General features: G+C 45.2%; 1 protein-coding gene across 1 annotated transcript in view; it reads right to left on the reverse strand.

The window, feature by feature from the left end:
- Positions 1–18,842, reverse strand: part of HEATR6 (HEAT repeat containing 6) — a 128,129-nt gene that overhangs the window by 42,767 nt on the left and 66,520 nt on the right. The window contains exons 10-15 of the mRNA XM_029612529.1: positions 11,914–12,120; positions 10,642–10,741; positions 9,625–9,983; positions 9,247–9,369; positions 8,907–8,993; positions 7,443–7,577 (exon numbers count right to left, since the gene is read on the reverse strand). Of these exons, the coding sequence (XP_029468389.1) occupies positions 7,443–7,577; positions 8,907–8,993; positions 9,247–9,369; positions 9,625–9,983; positions 10,642–10,741; positions 11,914–12,120 (1,011 nt within the window). The remainder of the gene's footprint in view (positions 1–7,442; positions 7,578–8,906; positions 8,994–9,246; positions 9,370–9,624; positions 9,984–10,641; positions 10,742–11,913; positions 12,121–18,842) is intronic.

The following is an 18,842-nucleotide window of genomic DNA, read 5'->3' on the forward strand; positions in this document are numbered from 1 at the left end:
GCCCCATACTTTCTTGAGACATGGGCACCGGAACCACAGCCCTCAGTCTGAGAAGCCTTTGAAGCGTGAACTCCACTGCCTGTTTCTTCTGTGGGGAGTGGCAAGGGGACACCATGAACACATCCCAAGGAATACTGCGAAATTCCGGTGCATACCCTTCGCATATCACTTCCAGGACCCAGTGGTCCAATGTGATCTTGACCCACCTCTGATAAAAGAGAGGCGTCCCTCTATTTTCTGTTCCAGAAGGTGGGTCGGCAAACCTTCATTGGGAAGCCCAGGAAGATCCACCACCCGAACCTGCTCCTCTCTTGGGCTGCAGGGGATGAAAGGATTGAGATCTACTGAAAGGCCAAGTCCGCTGAACGGTTGTCCCCTCTATAGGCACTAAAATGCCTGGAACCTCAGAAATGAACCCTCATACCAAAGGGGGCGCTATAACTGTTTCTTATCCTCTGGCAACCGAGGCACCGGAGACTCGTCCCACTTACTGGCCAGTTTCTCCAACTCGGTCCTAAAAGGGGCTCTTAGGGAAGATAAGGCCATTGCAGAAAGACTAAATGAATTCTTTGCCTCCGTGTTTACAAATGAGGATGTTGGGGAGATACCAGTTCCGGAGATGGTTTTCAGGGGTGATGAGTCAGACGAACTGAACGAAATCACTGTGAACCTGGAAGATGTAGTAGGCCAGATTGACAAACTAAAGAGTAGCAAATCACCTGGACCGGATGGTATGCATCCTAGGGTTCTGAAGGAACTCAAAAATGAAGTTTCTGATCTATTAGTTAAAATTTGTAACCTATCATTAAAATCATCCATTGTACCTGAAGACTGGAGGGTGGCCAATGTAACCCCAATATTTAAAAAAGGCTCCAGGGGCGATCCAGGTAACTATAGACCAGTGAGCCTGACTTCAGTGCCGGGAAAAATAGTGGAAACTATTCTCAAGAACAAAATTGTAAAGCATATAGAAAGACATGATTTAATGGAACATAGTCAACATGGATTTACCCAAGGGAAGTCTTGTCTAACAAATCTGCTTCATTTTTTCAAAGGGGTTAATAAACATGTGGATAAAGGTGAACTGGTAGATGTAGTGTATTTGGATTTTCAGAAGGCGTTTGACAAAGTCCCTCATGAGAGGCTTCTACGTAAACTAAAAAGTCATGGGATAGGAGGCGATGTCCTTTTGTGGATTACAAGCTGGTTAAAAGACAGGAAACAGAGTAGGATTAAATGGTCAATTTTCTCAGTGGAAAAGGGTAAACAGTGGAGTGCCTCAGGGATCTGTACTTGGACCGGTGCTTTTCAATATATATATATATATATAAATGATCTGGAAAGGAATAAGACGAGTGAGGTTATCAAATCTGCAGATGATACAAAATTATTTAGAGTAGTTAAATCACAAGCAGACTGTGATACATTGCAGGAGGACCTTGCAAGACTTGAAGATTGGGCATCCAAATGGCAGATGAAATTTAATGTGGACAAGTGCAAGGTGTTGCATATAGGGAAAAATAACCGTTGCTGAAGTTACACGATGTTAGGTTCCATATTAGGAGCTACCACCCAGGAAAAAGATCTAGGCATCATAGTGGATAATACTTTAAAATCGTCAGCTCAGTGTGCTGCAGCAGACAAAAAAGCAAATAGAATGTTAGGAATTATTAGGAAGGGAATGGTTAATAGAACGGAAAATGTCATAATGCCTCTATATCGCTCCATGGTGAGACCACACCTTGAATACTGTGTACAATTCTGGTCGCCCATCTCAAAAAAGATATAGTTGCGATGGAGAAGGTACAGAGAAGGGCAACCAAAATGATAAAGGGGATGGAACAGCTTCCCTATGAGGATAGGCTGAAGAGATTAGGGCTGTTCAGCTTGGAGAAGAGACGGCTGAGGGGGGATATGATAGAGGACTTTAAGATCATGAGAGGTCTTGAACGAGTAGATGTGACTCTGTTATTTTCACTTTCAAATAATAGAAGGACTAGGGGGCATTCCATGAAGTTAGCAAGTAGCACATTTAAGACTAATTGGAGAAAATCTTTTTCACTCAACGCACAACAAAGCTCTGAAATTTGTTGCCAGAGGATGTTAGTGCAGTTAGTGTAGCTGGGTTCAAAAAAGGTTTGGATAAGTTCTTGGAGGAGAAGTCCATTAATGGCTATTAATCAATTTTACTTAGGGAATAGCCACTGCTATTAATTGCATCAGTAGCATGGGATCTTCTTAGTGTTTGGGTAATGGCCAGGTTCTTGTGGCCTGGTTTTGGCCTCTGTTGGAAACAGGATGCTGGGCTTGATGGACCCTTGGTCTGACCCAGCATGGCAATTTCTTATGTTCTTAAGCCTTTAAAGGGCATCTTGGTAAATTTGGCTTTGGAAACTGTCAGCTGACCAATTTCGCAACCACAGAAGCCACTCCTCTGGCAGCGTTCTGGACCAAATCACAGCCTGCATCTGCTAAAAAGGCAGCAGCGGGTTCCATAATCGCTCTGGAATTCCCTCCAGACTCACCAACCTCCTGAGAGAGAGGCTCAAAAGGTCGAGTCGGCGTTGATGACTTAGGCTGTCGTTAGTAGGGTACCGATGAGGGCAGTGAGGTGGTGCCACAATGGTGCAAATATCGATGGCTCCGGTGTTGGTGCCAATATGGGGGATGGCATCGATTGAGGTTGTAGATTCCGGAAGGCATCGAGGACAGCCTGGCCGACAAGGATGTCCAGCTCCTCCCTGGAGTTGGTATAGGTAACGCAGCTACAGGGGGAGGCAGGCTAGGAGTTACTGGTACTTCCACATGGATCTGTGGTGACTCAGTACCTGGCACTGATGTCGGTGGGGAACGCCTTGGTGCCTCGGGTGCCTCGGAGCATGGAGACTCTTGTATCCGGGCCCGCTTCGCAACTGGCTTGATGGACATCGATGCCGATGCGGTATCTGTGCCGGCACCGAATGCAGAACCCTGTTGGTGCTGGCAAAGATGTTTCCCTCGATGCTCGGCTTGGTCATTCTCCAGCACAGAGGAAGATGCCACCGATGTTGTGGATGGAGTCGGTGACAGACGGTCACCATGCTGGTGAGGATGATTCCTACAGTGCTCAGCCTGGTCATTCTCCAGCACAGAGGAAGGTGCCACCGCTGTCCTGGATGGCATCAGTGACAGACGGTCATCGTGCCTCTACTGCTCCTGGCGTTTTTCGCCTAAGGATTATATGGGGGCTCTGGTTGAGGTCCCGAAGTATGGAGCGTTTTCGTTAGTTGAGGGCACCGAGGCATCGATGGCATCATAAACGGAGGCATCAACAGCGGTATCGACGGCGGCCCCGATGGATTGATGGGGGCCTCCATGGCATCAATGGGAACCGTGGATACCCCGATCCCTCTAGCCTTGATGGAAGATAGCAGCAAGGATACCTGCTGGCATCGTGGGGCGGACCGAGTGTGATAGACATAGGGAGAGAAAAAGAGAGGGCCGCTAAACCGTTGGTAACCCGGGGAACCGACAGTGAGGTGACAGGAACCGACCGTAGAACACAGAATAGTACTTGCAGAGCGTCGATGAAAATGTATGTGAAGGGAGACTCGTGTAGGGAAATCATTTGTGAAGTAAAACTTCAAGTTTTTCCGTGAGGAAAGGTTGAGAGAAAAAATCTCAGAGCTCCTAAACGAGAGGCAACTGCAGCATGGAAAAAAAAAAAAGAGACTGAAGGGAGACCCCTGTGGACACAGGGATCATGGCATGCTGGGCATGCTCAGTGTGCCAGTCAAAGTTTCTAGAAACTTTGACAAACGTGTTCCATAATAAGGCTCCACCTAATGAAGTCACCCATATGTGAGAACTACCATCCTGCTTGTCCTGGGAGAAAGTTCTTTTTCACTCAACGCACAATTAAACTCTGGAATTTGTTGCCAGGGGATGTGGTTAGTGCAGTTAGTGTAGCTGGGTTTAAAAAAAGGTTTGGATAAGTTCTTGGAGAAGTCCTTTACCTACTATTAATTAAGTGGACTTAGAAAATAGCCACTGCTATTACTAGCATCAGTAGCATGGGATAGACTTAGTTTTTGGGTACTTGGCAGGTACTTATAGCCTGGATTGGCCACTGTTGAAAACAGGATGCTGGGCTTGATAGACCCTTGGTTTGACCCAGTAAGGCATTCTCTTATGATCCCATTAAATGAAGATATCTGGCTTTCAGATGCATGTCTTGGCAGAAGATTAAATTAGCCCCCAGAGAGTTGAGACCCTTGGTATTTAAAGACATAATCTTAAGAGTAACCATAAGAGAAATAATAAGAAAAGACCCTAAGAAAAACACCTACTGACCCTCCCATCACCCACCCCTAATAACCAATCATGCACACTCACAGATGAACCCAAGAGACCACGAGCCCTAAAAATCTAAAAAGCCCCTAAACCCCTAAGAATACCCAACACCAAACATCCCTCTCCACTCCCTCTAAACCCCATACCTTTACTGCACCTCACCCCCATAAAGGTGCAAACCTCCCCAAGGAGGAATGTCATCACCAGACATGGCATCAGCCCCGAAACACTTCTCTGTTCTAAAAGACCTAAACATAAAAAGAAGCCGTTCCCAAATAATACTTTATCTGCAAGAACTCGTCACCTATTTCTCAAAAATGGATGCTAGGAAGACTCCAAACCATAGGTCCCAGTAAGAACTGAGCACATGAAAAGTCATCACTCGCCGTTCCAGGAGACAAGTGGGAATCCAGATGTCTTCTGAGTCACCTACTGGACCCTCTGGATCCTCTGCCATTTAGGCTGAACAGTTTTCTTTTCCAAACTAGCCACAGGTGCCTCAGGGAGTTCGCCAACTGGAACTGAAAGACTAGCCTTTCATTAAAAAAAAAAAAAAAAAAGCCATTGTAGCCTCCACTGCCTTCACTTTAGCCGAGTTTCCTTCGATAGAAAATTGAAGACCAAAAGAAAATGACCATCAATATCTTATGTCCTCACGCTTCAATAAGAAAATAATGTCCCGGAACTCCCGCTGCTTGCAAATGGTGATCAGGGATAGATCTTGAAAAATATCCACCTGATGCTCATTCCAAATAATTTGGCCCTTTTTCCTGGCCATCATGGCAACTTTCTCTTTAATTGTAAAATCATGGAAGCAAACCACAATATTGTGGGGAAAGTTACCTCTGGGCTGACCAAGAGCTCTGTGCACCCTCTAAAGTTTGTCAGGGGCTTAGTGACATCTTCCATATCTAGCAGTTGTGTGCAGAAACTTGTTATAATCTGAAAACAGCCTTTAAATACAGGTAACTCTGGAACCCCACAAAAGCGCATATTAGACCTCCGGGACCTGTTCTCTAGGCCCTCCATATGCTCTTCCAGCTCCAGCAATGAATTAGAGAGGCCTGCAACATCTTCCCAGCTCGCCACAGCTTCAGCTGCCTGCTCCTCCGCCCGCGACTCCACCTCCATGCGCTGCCTAAGATCAGCGACTTCGCCCCACAACTCAGCAAGCATGGAACCAAACTCCGCTTTAATATGCGCCATATCCTGGTGCAAGTCATTAAACTACTGGCGAAAGTCAGCCCGCGTCGGTATTCCCCCCTCAGACTCCTCGAAGCAAGTTGCATCCTCCATGGTACCTGACTCAGGCACATCAGCGGCCATTTCTTCTGCCTCTCTGCAGCCGACAGCCTGGGCTGAATCCCAGCTCGCGAAGGAGAACTTTTCTAAAATCGTTTTTTTTTTTAATCTGAGACATTGCTGTGTCCAGACTTGAGCTCGCACACACTGCAGCAGGGTTTTCAAGGTGATGTAGCGTCGGGATGGAAATGATTGCAAAGTTGGGTCGGAAGCTCTGCTATTAAGCCGCCATCTCTGGAGGTGATGTCACTTCCTCCCAGCATGTAAGAATCTTAAGACAATGTACTATTATGTGAAAACGGTTATGTTATACTTTCTGAACAACTCGCCCGATGTCTTAGATCTTTAGTTAATATGTTTATTTATTTAACGAGTTTTATATACCGTCATTCGGAATCGTCAAACGGTTTACAAAATATAAGGTTACAGGGATAAAGGGGGGGGGGGTTAAACAAGGGTTTCAAAGGTACAAACTGTAATTAAGCATGGGGGTATCATGTGCAAGGTTATAGTTCAGTTTTATGTTTCACTTCTTATTTAGAAAACATAGATGTGATGAATTTAATTTATTCTTGAGGGTGGATTGTATTATGTATTATTGTAATATGTATTAGAATATCTCAATTTTACATTAATTCCTGTTTATGAACAATCCGTAACTGTCATTATTTGTTGATATACAGCATATGAATGTTACTTTTGTAAACCGGTGTGATCTTTATATGGAACAGCAGTATATAAAATGTCTAAATAAATAAATCCTAACATTGTTTCCTTTTTTGACTGCTGCTGCACATTGGGCTGAGGATTTCAACATTCCACAACGACACCAAGTTTCTTTTCCTGGGTGTGCCTGTAGTTAGGATTCGTTTTTCCTCATGTGCACTACTTTACATTTGTCCACATTAAATTTCATCTGCCTATTTTATAGCTTGCCACTTGGCTCAACCATTGATGATTATTGGCCGGGAGGCCGAAAATAAAAAACTTAGTACCCAATGTCACTGTAGCTTTTTTTTTTTTTTTTTCAAAACTAGTTTTCATACATTCGTACAGGCAATGATGTCATCTACACAAAAGCCAACTCCTTTAGGGGGGGGGGGACTGCTAACACTAAGTAAGACACAATTAAGAAGGAATGAGTGCAGGAAACATGTTGGCAGGAGTTAAACCGGGGCGTTGTGGAAGCAAGGAACAAAGGATGGCCTCCCTCCCCTTTATAAGCCTTTTGTCAGGTGGAATTCAGTTCTGGGCACCCATTATCAGGAAAGATGGGCAGACTTGAAGTGTTATATGCAAGGTCATGTGCACATAATCCTTTAACTCCTTTGGAGTTAACAAATTAGTAACTAAAATGGCAGGAATGGAACAGTATGAGCCCACACACATAGGATTCCTGAAACCGCCCCCCCCCCCCCCCCCCAAAATGACCCTTCTGAAAACTGCCTGGCATAAAATTATGCACATTAGGGAGAGGTATTCGGGGGGGGGGGGTGTGGAGGTGCAGACTGGGCAGGATTTGTATTTACACACATACTTTTTCATTTTGAAAAGTTTGTGCCTAAATTTCCCTGAAAAATAAAAAAAAAACCCAAATACTTTCCCCACACCAAGTGGCAGGTGTAACTTTGAAAATTTCCTCACGAAAACTACCTGCACAAAGTGGACTTATATGTATAAGTTTGCTCTTAAAATTAGTGTACCTTAGGACATGTAACCCCGAAAATGTATGCAGACTGTTATAAAATGACCCCCTGACCTTTCTACCAACTTTAAACATGCGCCTGAAAGGAAAACCTGCAGTTTACCGGCAGAGCACTGAAAGCCTCAGGTAAGATGGAAGAGAGCGCATCACAGGCACTGGTCTGCAGGGTCGGATGCTGCTCGTTCTGTAGTGCTCCTGGCAAAGGGCCATTCAGTATCATAGTCCAGAATGTTACAATCTAGAATAGAGTCACAGAACATAAAAAAAAAAAAAATCAAACATCTTCCAACAGAAGTGCAAATTATTATAATCAGTAGCTCATTCTTTTAAAAGGGAAAAAGCTAATAGTGTATGGAAAGATATGTATAACTTTAAAACACATTTTCACATACATATAGCCAGGTCAGAGAGAGCAAAAATTAAACACACACGCTATATTCAAGGGCAAAGCAAATTCAAAGAGATATTCGTGGCTGGCTCAGAGGTATGAAAAACCTGGGCTCAGGTCCCTGGCTTAGCAGGAATGCTGTGTAAGCAGCGCTCACGGTCCCTGGGAAGGAAGGGACTCAGTGCCATCATTCAATGGTGACATCTAATGGCTGGACTAAGGGTCCCTGTTAGTCAGGGCCTGGGGCCTCCAGCAATGGCTGCACTGAGATGGGGAGGGGATCTAAAAATGGATCTGACTGAGCTGGAAGTCCAAAGGAAGAGCAAACTGCTGGACCCTCTTCCCCTCTCCCCGCCCATACGGATTGCAACAAGAAATTGATAAACAAGATTGGTGGATTATGTTGTAGAAAACTAAGGTTGTGGCCTCCCCTAATAACCAAGATTAAATAAAGATGATTTGAATATAATACTGAAGAGCTGAAGGCAGCAACAGACTCATATTTTTTTTTTATTTATAGTCCACTTTTCAAGCACTTCAAAGCAGATTACATTCAGGTACTGCAGGTATAGGAGGAATGAAGTCAGCTTTAAGCTTTTTTTTTCCCTCTGTCTCCATTTACTGGCAGGGATGAGGAGAGGGATGGTGGGCAATAACCGCACTTGTCTAACATGAATAATAAGGACCCTTCCCCCCCAAAAAAAACCAACCCCAAAACAAAAAACCAAAATGTGTATAACGATATAATTCACATCTGCTGTCCTCTTTTCAACACCACTGTTAGGAGAAATGTCAACTCTGCTCTCTTATAACACCCTGTGTGAAGGAAGATGCAGTATTAAAATAGACATCCTACTGGTGAATTTTTCGCATCAGACTGCAAAAATATGATCGGGACCATGATTGGTTGGGATTGCAATCAGCCAGCTTAAAAAAAAAAATGGAATAGACCAAATAAGAGTCAAAACAGAAATCATCGTTTAGCTGCTGCAGAGCACGCCACAAGCCTGCGTTTTGAGTACAGAGAAACCGTTCCCGCCTGCGAGCTCACTTGATACTCCAGCGTACTCCACGAATCTTCAGAACAATCAATTGCACACACGCTTCTCCATGCAGGATCTCGAGAAATGAGGCTTTGTTCACAGGAAAAGAAATCATTTGGCGTTTGGAAACACATACCAGCCCAACGGGTGCCCTCTGGTCCAGAGAAATGGTGGAATCTGGCTTATGTTGTTGAATTATGCCTGTCCCTAACTCTTCCAGAAGCTGTCATTAAGAAAAACATAAAGAAGACAAAAGGCCTCCATCAGATTCATGAGTGAGCCTCAGCAGTGTACTGGATAGCATTCCAGTGCTTAAACAATTCTAAAAACGCCTTAAATAATCAATCATTCTAAGACTCATCTGTCCAGATCCACAGTCCTAAACTTGCACACTTTAAATAAAACGTCCCTGAACAATACTGTGTGTCACCCACACATGCATGCGCACATATTATGCCCGAGTGTCCAAGATGTACCTTTGCACCATGGAGCTGAATTGACGGATCCATTTCCTCCATGCATTTACAAGCCACCTCTCCGAGCTCTAGTAAATAGTCCTGTGCCATTCCAAAGTAGCCCTTTACAAGATGGGCCAACACCTGCCGGCAGGCCACAGAAAACAAAAAGTACATTAAACGTGGCAGGTAGCTGATTATTGAGAAAGGGGAAGGAGGGGGGAATCATTTGAGGAACAACTGTAAACATACAATCCCACAGGTAGAAAAACGCTAGCAAAATACTGGAGGCAGCAAAATTGGTAGGGTAACAGAATGAGCTTACAGGAATGGTATTTGATCCCTTTTTTTTCTAAAATACCCCACACAACAGCAGCTCCCACCATTGTATTTTCCTACCTGTAAAGACTCTAGTCGGACAGGAGATGGCTCATATATGCTGCCAGGCGTAGAAGCAACATCACTATCAGAAGGAGAATCTTCTCGAGGCTGTATCACGATAGAAATGCAGAGACGTATCAGCCAGCAGGGCTCAGAAGGGGAGTGTTCTGAATTATTCAGGGGCTCTCCGTGAAGCTCGGAGAACGGCGCCTTTCTCCACCATTCCGGGTCGTTCAGGCCGTGTGGGGTGGCAGCCCCGCTGTTTGTTAGCCCCGAGGAGCTGGGCTGCTGTAACAACAGTTGTACTTCTGGTAGAGGAGGCTGAGCGGATACCATGGCCCCTAGCAAGGTGAGGCTAGAAACACGAACATTAACGTCTAGTGAACACAAAGAGGAAAACAAAAATTGAACACATCACAAGACTGCAATGCTTCATAGTTTTATGAGTTCACTCCCCAAGCTTTAGCCAGTTCCAACAAGAGTATTTAAAAGACAAAGGAGAAGTTCATGCACCCTGCCTCAATCGTATGCAAATCTCTCTCATGTATGCTCATTAAGGATATCCTGGAAACCAGACCCATTTGCAGCCAGAGGCCTGGGAGTGAATGCCACTGCTCTAATGGAGGGAGACATTTGGAGGGGATGATGGAATGGAATGGAAGGAGGGCCCAGAGACAAACCTCAGATCAGACAGTTAAAGAAAACAAAACAAAAAAACAATTTAGGGACTTATTAAAATAAAATTGACCTTTCCCCATTCTATACCTACAGAAGCAAATCTTTATTGAACAAAGGCCCTTAATCTGAGCTTGAAAACCAGAGAAAAAGTTATTTGCAGGATCAGATTTTTTAAATTATTGTACTATAGTTAGCATTGTGTGCATTTTATAATTGGTTAGAGTCCACTTTAAGCTTTTAAGATGAAGCAGAACATAAGCATAAAATGAATTTTAAAAAAAATGCAAGGTAGAAGGTGTGAAAAGTTTTAGCAATAGGAAATACATGAGAAGAGACCAGACGGAGCTGAAGGCAGACCTTTGTTTCGAATGTACGGCTTTATCTGGTTCCAGACTCTTGTAAGCAGTCCAGGTTTCAAACGGTTATATGGGACATTAGATACTAAATTTGCAAGGCACTGAAATACAGAACAAAGAACAGGCATGCATTACAGCCTCTGCAATGGATGAAAAGCCAGGTGAAGAATGTGTGCAGATCATACACATAAATCATTCAAGTAAATTACATGATTTAAAGAAGCTAGTTCTAAAAACTATTCAAATCTGTCTACAATGAGCAAAATAAATTCTACCAACAGTCATTTTCAAATAAAATAACAGCGACAAATGAAAAGTGGGTCTAGGACAAGCATAACACAACGAGAAATGCCTCTAGGAATAACCCAAAGGAGCCAATTCAACACCATGCACTAGCCACTGTGCATGGCCTGACGCGAGTCCATAACCCACAATCCAATACGGGGATTGGCATATCCAAAACACGTGTCCAAATCTCCGTGTAGCTAATAGCGCTTAGCACATGGAAATCCATATAGATGAAGCTATTAACTAACCCCCACGATCCAATGAATTTTCTGTGCAGCCAATATGCCCTTACAACGGGGCAAATTTTACACCAGCCCGGCACGGACGTAAAAGGTATGCCACACTCAAGGGGGCATTGAAAAAAAAAAAAATCCTGCTTTCTGAGACTCCTCTTAACAGTATCGTAGCAATACTATTAGGAGGAACCAAATAAAGCAGTATTTTAATTTAAAAAAATAAATAAATTTCTTTGGAAACAAAAAAAAAAACCCAAAAAACATTTTGGACATCATATACATACACAAGATACACAATCTAGGCTTTGTATCTTGTGCGTGTATATGCCGGTAGCAGGAGAAAACGGATGCTCATAGATTGAGTGTTCGTTTTCCCAACCGGCTTGACAGCCCGCTTGTCAGACACCTCTCCTGTGCGCCCAATTCAGAGGAGGTGATAGGGACGTACATTTGTCCCTAGCACCTCCTTTTTAGCACGATCCCTCATTTTAATATTAGATTGGGAGCCCAGGAGAGGTGGCTGTCAAGCAGGCTGTCAAGCCAGTTGGGAAAACGGATGCTCAAAGAGCGCCTGTTTTCCGCACACATTTACTGCATCGGCCCCATAGAGGGTCCTCAGCTACATTACTGATAATTTCATATTTATATACTAATTACAAGTCGCCCTAAACTAATGGAGTTCATATTGTTAAAAGCTAGAGCAATTCAATCTAATACATCAGCAGATTTTGACAAAAAATAATGCATACCTTAATTATCTGTGTAAGGGTCTGTGCGGAGGATTCTGCCACCAGGGCCAGCAGCAGGCACCTGTGCAGCTCTCTAATACTGGAAGCGAGGGTCACAGAGAAGGGAGTAAAGGCCCGTCTGTGTTCACTGGCATCTTCGGCAACAGAGAGGAATTGCTTTGAACCCTCCAAGATGGCCGAGAGAACTTGAAGCGCACAGGCCCGAGTCTGAAATGGAAGCAAATTGGAAGTTAGCTTGAAAGCCACTGTCTGTGCCCCTTATATACAATGGGACTGCAGGAGATAGCCTCTTGTACATCTTTTCAATTTTATGAAGATGTTTTGTCCAGGCCCAGATCTGAGCAGCTTCTTGGCAGAGGAGATAAGAGCCTGTGCTTCCCTGCTTGTTCAAGTACCACACTGCAACTGTGTTGTCTGTTTGTATGAGAACAGTCTTGTGTGAAAGGCAGTCCTTGAACGCATATAGAGCATAACGTATAGCTCTAAGCTCTAGGAAGTTGATTTGATACCTTGCTTCGAGCTGTGTCCAAGTACCTTGAGTTTGAAGATTGTTCACATGAGCTCCTCAACACAAGCTGGATGAGTCTGTGGTTAAGGTTACTTGTGGAACTGGTTGCTGGAAGTGTAGACCTGTCAGCAAGTTGGCTTTGTTTATCCACCAGAGAAGTGATGGACTCAGCTGGTGGGTTACATGGATCTGGGATGAAAGAGGTTGAGTGGCTTGGAGCCACTGAGATTTCAAAGTCCATTGAGTTATTCTCATGGCCAACTTGGCCATAGGAGTGACATGGATCGTGGAAGCCATGTGGCCCACAAATGTAAGGAATTGAAGAGCTGAAGCTGTTTTCTTTGTGCGCAGAGATGCAGCTAGTTTGGAGAGTATGTCTGCACGGTCGTTGGGTAACAAGGCCTTTGCGACTGTGGTGTCCAAATCTGCTCCAATGAAGGTAAGGAGGTGAGATGGAATCAGGTGGGATTTCTGGTAATTGATGAGAAACCCCAACGAGTGCAGCAGCTTGATAGTGAACTGTAAAGCGTTGAGAGCTCCTTGCTTAGCCAGTCATCCAGATAAGGAAACACGTGTATGCTGTTTTTGCGTAAATGGGCGGCAGCCACTGCTAGGCATTTTGTAAATACAAGGGGTGCCGAGGCAAGTCCGAAAGGCAGAACCTGGTACTGAAAATGTTGATGCCCAACTATAAAGCACAAATATTTGCGGTGATGTGGGGATATGGGTATGTGCGCTAAGGCGTCTTGAAGATCCAAAGAACAGAGCCAGTCTCTCTGTTGTAGAAGGAGAAGCAGGGTGCCAAGGGACACCATCCTGAATTTTTCTTTTTGTAGAAATCTGTTGAGATTGCGGAGGTCTAGGATGGGTCGGAGGCCGCCTGATTTCTTTGGAATTAGAAAATAGCAGGAGTAGAACTCTCTGCCCTGCTGTGCCAGGGGAACTGTTTCCACAGCCCTGGTGCTCAGGAGGGTGGACAGTTCTGACTCTAGGTTTGTGTGATCTCTTTTGATCCACAGTGGATTGGGTGGTGAATCCGGGGGTACCATGAGGAAATTTAGATGCTATCCGTGGGTTATGATGGATATTACCCATTGGTCAGTTGTAATGCAGCGCCAGTTGGTGATAAAGTGGTGTAGCCGCCCTCCTACAGGCAATTCTGGTCTTGGATTGGTAGAGTAGCTACTGTTCTCTGGACAGATTTCAAAATCTAGAGGCTGGGCTCGTTTGCTGGGCTGGCTGAGATCTGGACATCTTGGCCTGCCGTGGATGTCCTCTCTGAGGTGGCTTGGCTGGTCTCACGCGAGATGTAGGTGGCTAGTACTTGCATGAGTGATAAAAGGGTCTTCTCGGGTCCCTTCTCGAGGTTTTTCAAGCAGAGGAGGGAGTTTTGATAGTCACTGTGGAAAATTGACGCAGGGTCTCATGATGATCTTTTAGTTGAGCCACTGCATCTTGTCGCCAAAGAGATTATCTCCAGTACACGGGAGATCAGCGAGCTTGTCCTGGACTTCTGTTCGCAAGTCAGATGCTTTAAGCTAGGCCCATATTCTGGCACCAATTCCTGTTGCTGATAAGCGAGATGCCATCTCAAAGGAATCATATGCAGCTCTGACCTCATGTTTTCCTGCCTCGAGGCCTTTGTAGAGAATGGCAGTGAGGTGTTCTTGTTGCTGTTGAGGGAGAGAGTCCGCTATCCCTTATAGCCTGTTTCAACAGGTTTCTCTGGTATTGTGTCATGTATAACTGATATACAGCTATGTGTGACACTAACAGAGCCCTGAAAGACCTTTCAACCCAAACCATCCAAGAAATTTTGGTCCTTTCCAGGGGGAGCTGAAGAATGGGGGGCTCAGTCTTTTGGACTTCTTCTGCGCAGATTCCACTAACACTGATTGGTAGGGGTAGCTGTGGTTTCTGAAACCCTGGAGTATGCTGGACCATACTTCATGCATATCCAGCATAGCTCTCTACTTCAACAGCAGGGGGAGGGAATGAAGAAAAGGGGATCTATACAGACAAAAACCAAGGACTGAATTACATAGTCTGGGTAAACAAATAAGCATGGATGTAGCTTGCTTATTGCGGCAGTTAATACCCTTAACTAATTAAGCTATTTCACTTAGATGCAGTTCCAACACTGCTCTCTGCATTAATGGCGGGGGTGGAGGGAAAGTGGAACCAAAAGGTTACTGAGGGCCAAGAGTAACAGATAAGTATGAGAGAAAAAAAAAGTGCAGGGGCTTGCTGGGCAGACTGGATGGGCTGTTTGTTCTTCTTCTCCCGTTATTTCTATGTTTCTATAAGTTGCATCTGTCTTTCCATTAACTGGTTGGACACTGTAAGGATGCTCCCAAAGGTGATGTTGCAGATCCAAGAGCACTTCGTGGACGGGAATGGCCATTTCTTTGGGGACATCTACAAATTGAAGGACTTTCAATGTCTTGTGACGTGTGTTCTCTTCGGTGACTAGATCAAAAGGAATGGGTCTTTGACATTTCCTTTTTAAAATTAGCAAAGGAGAGGTCTTCTGGAGAGGACCGTCTCCTTTCTTCTGGAGGAGACGGCTCTGAGAATATGTCCTCTGTAGAAGTGTAGGTGTCAACATCCTCCCATGGATCATATGGGGTCTCTGGCAGAGAACCCGAGGGAGGGAAAAGGCTTGATACTCCAGGACATACAGGCATAGATGGTCTTGATGGAGGTTACAGCAGCACCGATGGAGCCTTAGGCAGCATCGAAGGGAACCGTGGGTGCCTTGATCCCAAGAGCCCCGAAGGACAAGGAACCGGTTCAGGCATCAGTGGAAGTGGAACTGGAAGAGGACTAGAGTCCATGCTGTCCTCCGAAGACTCCGGAATGGGTATTGGGGGTTTCGGGACTCAGTAGATCGTCTTGGTACTGATGGCCCAGACTGGGTAGGAAGGGCACAGATGAGTGTATCCAGGCAGTTGAACAACAGTGTAAAGAACGATGGCTCTAGCATCGGAGCTGGTATGGGGGCTGGCATCGATGGTGGATGAAGGTTCCGGAGGGCATCAAGGACCGCCTGTCAGACAAGTATGTCCAGCTCCTTCCTGGAAGCTGGTATAGGTAGCACAGCTGCAGGGGCTCAGTACCCAGCACAGATATCTGTGGTGAAAACATTAATTTACCGAAGATTAAATACAAATTAACTACGTATAAGTAGAAATCAAGGACAACAAAAGGAGAATAAAAAGGAACTAAAAAGGAACTTTTAATGCAAAATACAAAAATATAAAGGGGTATAAAAGACCAGTGACTGGAATAATTGGCTATCAATAAGCTTCTGAGACAATCAAATCTTTTTGCCAATACTGATATCTTCTTCTCCTTTTCAAAAAATATAAAATATTTTAAAAAAATGTAAGCATTTTTTCCATGTGATTAATAAAGTTGATAATTTTAACAGTAAGAGTTACAGGATTGTGCATCTATAAAATGTCAATTGCCATCAAATAATTACAAGAAAACAAACCGGTAACCGATCCAATATGGCTAGCAGCAAAGAACAACGAGGTGGAATCGGTAAAACATGGACTTTATTGAAACTTGCCCGACTCTGGCCGAGTTTCGCTCTACGAGCTGCCTCAGGGGCTTTTTGAACCACTTGAATTGGCTCAGATCAGTGCAGGTATCATATGTGTCGTAGTTGAAGAGACATGAGTAAGCAAGCTGAATATCAACCTGTTCTAAGAACAGATACTTTCAACCATAGATCACTATGCAGGCAGTGATATCGTAAATTCTTGGATAGAACGGCATGCAGCTACTCGCCGCCCACAGCATTTGCTAGGGCGGCGAGTAGCTGCATGCCGTTCTATCCAAGAATTTACGATATCACTGCCTGCATAGTGATCTATGGTTGAAAGTATCTGTTCTTAGAACAGGTTGATATTCAGCTTGCTTACTCATGTCTCTTCAACTACGACACATATGATACCTGCACTGATCTGAGCCAATTCAAGTGGTTCAAAAAGCCCCTGAGGCAGCTCGTAGAGCGAAACTCGGCCAGAGTCAGGCAAGTTTCAATAAAGTCCATATTTTACCGATTCCACCTCGTTGTTCCATCAAATAATTACATACATAACTAGTTATCTCTAATTTTTCAACATAAACTGATGGTTAGATGTATATAATTAATTATACCCTATTGTGTTTTTTCCAGCAAACAGTGGGGTAGGATTAACTTGGGGGGCGGGGGGAGGGGGGGGGGAAGATATCTGTTTGCATATTGAAATGTTTGTTTAAACCTGGAGGGGTGCAGAGTAAACCTTCTTCCAGGTATTTTGTACTACATTTCTTGTTAATATATGAATAAAAAGATTTAAACTAACAATGTCGCAGGCAAAGAAAAAACTGGATTTAAAGAAATTTTCATTTACTAACCCTAAGGTGTTGTTGGCACTTGGCCTGGATGGGGAAGAGGAGGCAAACGGTGACCTGCGGGAGATAGGCCACGATATGGATGGCAGCACCTGCGGAGATACTATGTCCAGAGTGCTAACATGAGCAGAATTCAAACAATGGATCAAGCTTCGAATACTCTCCAGATCCGTATGTAAGACAGATGTGCAGAACTTGCATGCTCGGAGCAGGGTGTCAATCATGGCTTTTGAGTAGCCGTGCTTCTTTAGGTTAGTCCTCTCAAGGGTCATACTGTAAGAGAATTGAGCCGGGTCTTCGTGGGAGATCGGTCCCTGCTGAAGAAGGTCCCTGTATGGCGGTAGTCGCAGAGGATTCCCCGCCAATATAGTCTTCGCATGTCCGCATACCATGGTCTTCTTGGCCAATCCGGGGCAACCAGTAGGACTAGTCCCCTGTGGTGTTCTCTCTTGTGGATGACCCTGCCCAGTGGTGGCCAGGGTGGGAAGGCGTACAGAAGGCTTTCCTCTGGCCAGGTCTGGACGAAAGCGTCAATTCCCTGAGAGTGTGGCTCTCGTCTGCGGCTGAAGAATCTGGGGACCCAGGCATTGCAACGAGTTGCTAGTAGTGAATCGATGGGGTCTCCCAGCCATGGACCTATCAGCTGGAAGGCTGTGTCCGCCAGCGACCATTCCCCCAGGTCTAGGCTTTCTCTGCTGAGGTAGTCTGCAGAGATGTTGTCTTTACCCGCAATGTGGGAGGCAGAGATTCCTTGTAAATTTATTCCCACCCACTTCATGAGGGGGTCTATTTCTAGACACACTTGCTGGCTCTTGGTTCCTCCCTGTCGGTTTATGTAAGCAATGGTCGTTGCGTTGTCCAGCATGACTCTGACGGACTCGCTTCGAAGTCTTTGGCTGAATCGTAGGCAGGCTAGTCTGACCGCTCGAGCTTCCAGGCGATTTATGTTCCATCCCGCCGCCTCTTCCTTGTTCCATTGTCCCTGGGCCGTCAGTTCCTGACAGTGGGCTCCCCACCCTCGCAGACTTGCGTCCGTGGTGAACAAGATCCACTTCGGAGCGGATAGGTTTACGCCTCTGCTTAGGTGCTCTTCCTGTAGCCACCACAGAAGCTGCTCCCGAACTTCTGTCAGTAGCTGGAAGCGAATTGAGTAGTTCTGGGACACTGGATTCCATCGTGATAGTAGGGAACATTGTAGCAGTCATATATGGGCCCTTGCCCATGGCACAACTTCTAGGGTTGATGTCATGAGGCCGAGGACTTGCAGGTAGTCTCATACCTTGGGGCGGGCTGTTTTCAACAGGTTTTGCAATTGGCCCATCAGTTTCCTTCTCCTTGGAGGGGGAAGGTAGACCTTGTCCTGCTTGGTATCGAACCGGACTTCCAGGTATTCTAGTGACTGGGAGAGCTGTAGGCAGCTCTTGGCTGTGTTCATGACCCACCCGAGCTCTTGTAGTAGGTTCTTGACTCTGGTGGTCACGTGGAGACTCTTCCGGAGACTTTGCTCTGATCAGCCAATCGTCCAAGTAAGGATGTACCAGGACTCCTTTCCTCAGTGATGCCGCTACTACCACCATAATTTTGGTGAAGGTTCTCGGAGTGGTAGCTAGTCCGAAGGGTAGCGCTCGAAATTGGTAATGATTGCCCAGTATCGTAAAGCGCAGGAAGCGCTAGTGGTCCTGATGAAACGGGATGTGAAGGTAGGTTTCGGATAGGTCCAGGGAGGTTAAGAATTCTCCCTGTTGTACCGCCATTACCATGGAGCATAGGGTTTCCATGCGGAAGTGTGGTACTTTCAGGTAACAGTTGACGGCCTTGAGGTCAGGATGGGCCGGAATGTTCCTTCTTTCTTGGGAACGATAAAATAGACTGAATAGTGGCCAGTATTTTGTTGAGATGTAGGCACCGGAGTTATTGCCTTCAGGCTGAGTAGTTTTGCTAGTGTGGTTTCCATTGCCAGTCTCTTGGAGTGGGAGTGGCACGGTGATCTCATGAATTTGTCTGGGGAAATGCT

This window comes from Rhinatrema bivittatum, chromosome 8, assembly GCF_901001135.1.
Source record: "Rhinatrema bivittatum chromosome 8, aRhiBiv1.1, whole genome shotgun sequence".
NCBI classification, from domain to species: Eukaryota; Metazoa; Chordata; class Amphibia; order Gymnophiona; family Rhinatrematidae; genus Rhinatrema; species Rhinatrema bivittatum.